Genomic DNA, 4,027 nt, shown 5'->3' with positions numbered 1-4,027 from the left:
CAGACCAAACACATACCAGGTTGTTGTGTTAGTCATCCATCCTAAGCTCTCAGCAATCTCACATACGTGATTCAAAACTAGAAAGGTAGATGGGCTCTGTTATCTGAGGGTGAGGAAACATCTTAAAAACCATGTCTAGAAATTTTCCAAGATAAAATAACACCTGTTCCCTGAAGCTTCAAGTACGAATGATGCTACTTGGCAGTTGAGAGATAGTTATAAATACATTTGTTATCATCTAGGAGTGGTCTAGAACCAAAAAGACTGTGCGGAAAAGAATTAACATAATTCTAAGACTGCTACCCTTAGAAGGGCCTGCTCATGGCTGGTGTCTGGAAACTTGGCTGGTAAACAGTGCCCTACACTGATATGAAATATTCCCTATGCCTAGACTGTTTGTGCCAACATTATGGTTTATTCTGAACACCTGCTTTCCTTCTGGGAGCCTGGAATTTTGGTACATGCTAGGCAGTGGGTGCCTATGTAAGCAGCCCCCAATAAAAACCTTGGGTACTGAGTGTCTAATGAGCTTCTCTGGTAGACATTTCACAGGTGTTGTCACAACTCGTTGCTGGGGGAACTGGGTATGTTCTCTGTGACTCCACTGGGAAAGGACTCTTGGAAACATGTGTCTGGTTTCTCTAGACTTCACTGCAGATGCCTTTGCTTGTAATCTTTTCACCGTAATAAATCTTAGCCACGAATTCAACTACATGCTGAACACTATGAATTACCAAACTGGGGGTGGTCTTGGGGTCCCCCAACACACAGATAATAAGGCCCTCCTCTGTAAGACTAGTTGAGAAAACACAGGATAGGGTTCAATCCCTCCCTTGGGCACACAGAGGCAGGTGGTGTGGGGGCATGGCAGGCTTCCAGCACACTGTCTAGCAGGCTGTACCGAATCGAACTGGAGGAAGAATCACTTTGAAAGCTACAGGGTGTGAATTCCTCAAATCTTGTCAAGGTTAATCAAAATCCAAACTATTCTAAAGAGATAATTACCATTAAATCCATTTAAAAGAACAGGTCACAAAATGGGGTCCTGTTATACTTCTAACTCTGAGTTGAACAATATTGCCATCAAATGCTTCTAGACCTATGGACAAAGACATATGGATGACCTATGGACATCCCTGATCCATGACTTTCCTATATTCTACTTCCGGAGTCACAGGAGGAGCCTGTGATCAGCACAATGCAGAAGTGTCAGCGCCCAGAGATGACTGTATGCTTTTACCTGCAGCATCTTCTACTATGTCTACAGTCCAGTATCAGGGTCTGGTGAGTTCTACCCATTTCATCGTTCAGGATACAAGAACTAAACATACTACACATAAATTATAACCTATGAAAAAACCCTCCAGGATGGATCATATCATAAGTTGACAAATGAGAAAACTGAAGCAGTAAGCAGCAGAAATGGAACCTGAGCCTACATTTGCCCACCCTCCTTCCACATCATGCTGCCTCCTGTATGGAGAATTTTCTCTCAGTGGTGCTTCTATATTTTCTGAAGGACAAAAACAGAGCTGCTGTTTAAAATGCACACTTGATTAAACAAGTATTAGAAATTTTTTAAAAAGTAGTTAACCTATCTCCTTCCCTCCACCCCCCACCCCCAAAAACTAAGTAGTTAATTCTGTTTGATAGAAGCAAAAGAGAAGAAGAGGAAAGATACCTCCTTTCTTCACAATATTGTCAAGGCTGGTTCTGACAATCGGAGGAGAGCCTGGCTGGGGAACGGGCACTGGACAGGTGGATGTACACCGTGGGGCTCAGCCCATTGCAGAAGATCTCAGGCTACACGCAAATGACTACTCTAACAGGGATGCTCATTCTACCTTTGAAGAAATCGGAGCCTAAATCTTACAACTCGGAGTCCTGACTGTTAAGCATTTCCTATGGCTAGATGTCCATTCACTGAAGATACAAATATTTATAATAAAAATATATGTAAATACATAACTACGCACGTGTATATAGAAAGGAGGGCGGAATGTACAAATTATAATAAAAATTTAACACAGAGATAAAGCAGGAATTAATAAAACTTGATTTGGACCAAATGTCTATTTCCTTTATATTTTAAATTGTAATTAATGTGGGTCATGTGACTGACTCCCACAATTTTACTTTTTGTCACTGAATTGAATTCACAATTAAGATACAACACTGAAGGAAAATAAGCACACTTTAACAACCCTAAGCAGAGATAAATATATTTCCCTATCTCACCTCTACCCTCCATCCCTTTCCTTACTCTAATAGAGAGCAGAAAGCTATGGTAATATTTCAAGCAAAAGATTATTTGAATAGAATTTTTTTAGCAATAAAAAATTAATTTCAAAATTCTTACCATCATGAATTTCATAAGCCAAACTAGTGATCTTCTGGGTAATGATCATCATTGGGCTGTGACAACATAAAACAATATATTTTAAAAGAAGAAAGTTAAAACAATATTTATGATGTATGAAAAGAGTTCATTCTGTTTACAGGACTACAAATCTTGAAATTTTTAACATAAAAAAGACCTCCGAGGGTTTTTCAAAGAGATAACCCAGGGGCTATGTGTTTGGGGAAGGAGATAGGGAATTCAGGCCTTCTCCCTTGCTTTAAAAAGAAAAAACAAAAGAGAACAAAAGGACGCTACCCCTAAAAGAAACCTTCCCAGTGAGTCGGGACCTAGTCCAAGCTCATTGTTTCACACGCTATGAAACAGGCGAGAAGCACGCAGGCCTGAGTGCACACAGGCAGGGCCTCCTGAGCTGGACTCAGTACCGCCTCCAACTAACCATGCTGCCTCCGGCCTCAGGACTGAACGTAAAGGCAAAAGTTAAGTTGCCTGCGAAAAGGGGAATGAGTAGAAAATAAAAGGAGTATGGCTGGGAAATGTGAGAGGTGGGGAACAAATCAGAACAAGGGAAAGAAAGGAAAAGAAAAAGGACAGCCTTCCATCTCCCTAGTCTAAAAAGGTAGACACCCAAGGGTTAAAGACCCTAGAGACAGCTACCTAAAGCACTGAAATCATGACGTATTTTAAAACAAAAGAGGGCTTTCAAATCATATTACAAGAAAATGGCAATATTTTCCCACACTTTATAATTACTATAAACGAATGAATAACTTGGAAAGGAAAAAAAAACACAGAAAGCCATCAGAATGCATTTTATTCTTTAACTGTTACATTAGCTTACAGACAGTATGAAAGAACAAATTAATCCTAAGTTATTTATTTAATATTTTGAAACCAGGAAATCCTGTTTTGCCTAAAGGGAGAACGTGCTCTCTGCATGTTCAGAGTTTACATGTTTCGTGGAATCCTTGCAACAGTGTGGAGCACGCAGAATCATCCCCAAGTCCAGCCAAAGAGAGAGGTCCGAGAGGTCAGCCACACAGCCGGAGTGGCGGGGAAGCTCTGACCCTAGCAGGTCCAGTGCTGACCTGTGCCCCTCCACCAGTCCACACCGCTAAGCGCACATTCCTAGTGCTCACTGCAATCTCTGGAAAAACAGCGGTGTCTTTACACATGTCAAGGAAGGAAGTGACTTCTCACAACGTCAGCACACGGCAGCAAGGGTTTGTTTTAAACGTTCCTACCACTGGAAATTAGATTTGCAGACCTGGGCCCTTGAGAACTTCCAGCTCATTCACCTCACCTAACAGGCAAGGTCTCATAAATGATGACTGTTCTTAAACCTGAAGTACTTAAGGGAGGAGACTTCTTAGGTTCCCTTAAAGGTCAATTCTTACATTTACACCTGCTCACTCTCAGGACATCATTCCTCAACCTACCTAATCCCCCAGGTTGCTTTGAATACCTCGTTGCTGTTTCTGCTTTGCAAGATATCCTTTATGCCCTTGAGGATTATAAAGATGCCTTATAACTTCCATTTCCCTGGGGCAAAAATAATCATTTTTCTTACCCTGCCTAAATCTCTTCATAGTTTAGTTCACCAGTGAATTACAAAATCCCCTTCAGTTCTAAATTCTAATTCCCATGTAGCCTTAAAACATAAAAAAA

General features: G+C 41.0%; 1 protein-coding gene across 1 annotated transcript in view; it reads right to left on the bottom strand.

Annotated features, from left to right (window-relative positions):
- MBOAT2 (membrane bound O-acyltransferase domain containing 2) overlaps nucleotides 1-4,027 on the bottom strand; it is a 170,321-nt gene that overhangs the window by 58,895 nt on the left and 107,399 nt on the right. The window contains exon 4 of the mRNA XM_012639943.1: nucleotides 2,360-2,415. Within this exon, the coding sequence (XP_012495397.1) occupies nucleotides 2,360-2,415 (56 nt within the window). The remainder of the gene's footprint in view (nucleotides 1-2,359; nucleotides 2,416-4,027) is intronic.

The sequence above is a fragment of the Propithecus coquereli genome, unplaced genomic scaffold (assembly GCF_000956105.1).
Source record: "Propithecus coquereli isolate 6110/MARCELLA unplaced genomic scaffold, Pcoq_1.0 Scaffold145, whole genome shotgun sequence".
NCBI classification, from domain to species: Eukaryota; Metazoa; Chordata; class Mammalia; order Primates; family Indriidae; genus Propithecus; species Propithecus coquereli.
The sequence above is the reverse complement of the archived record's forward strand: the minus strand, read 5'-3'. Positions and strand labels throughout refer to the sequence as shown.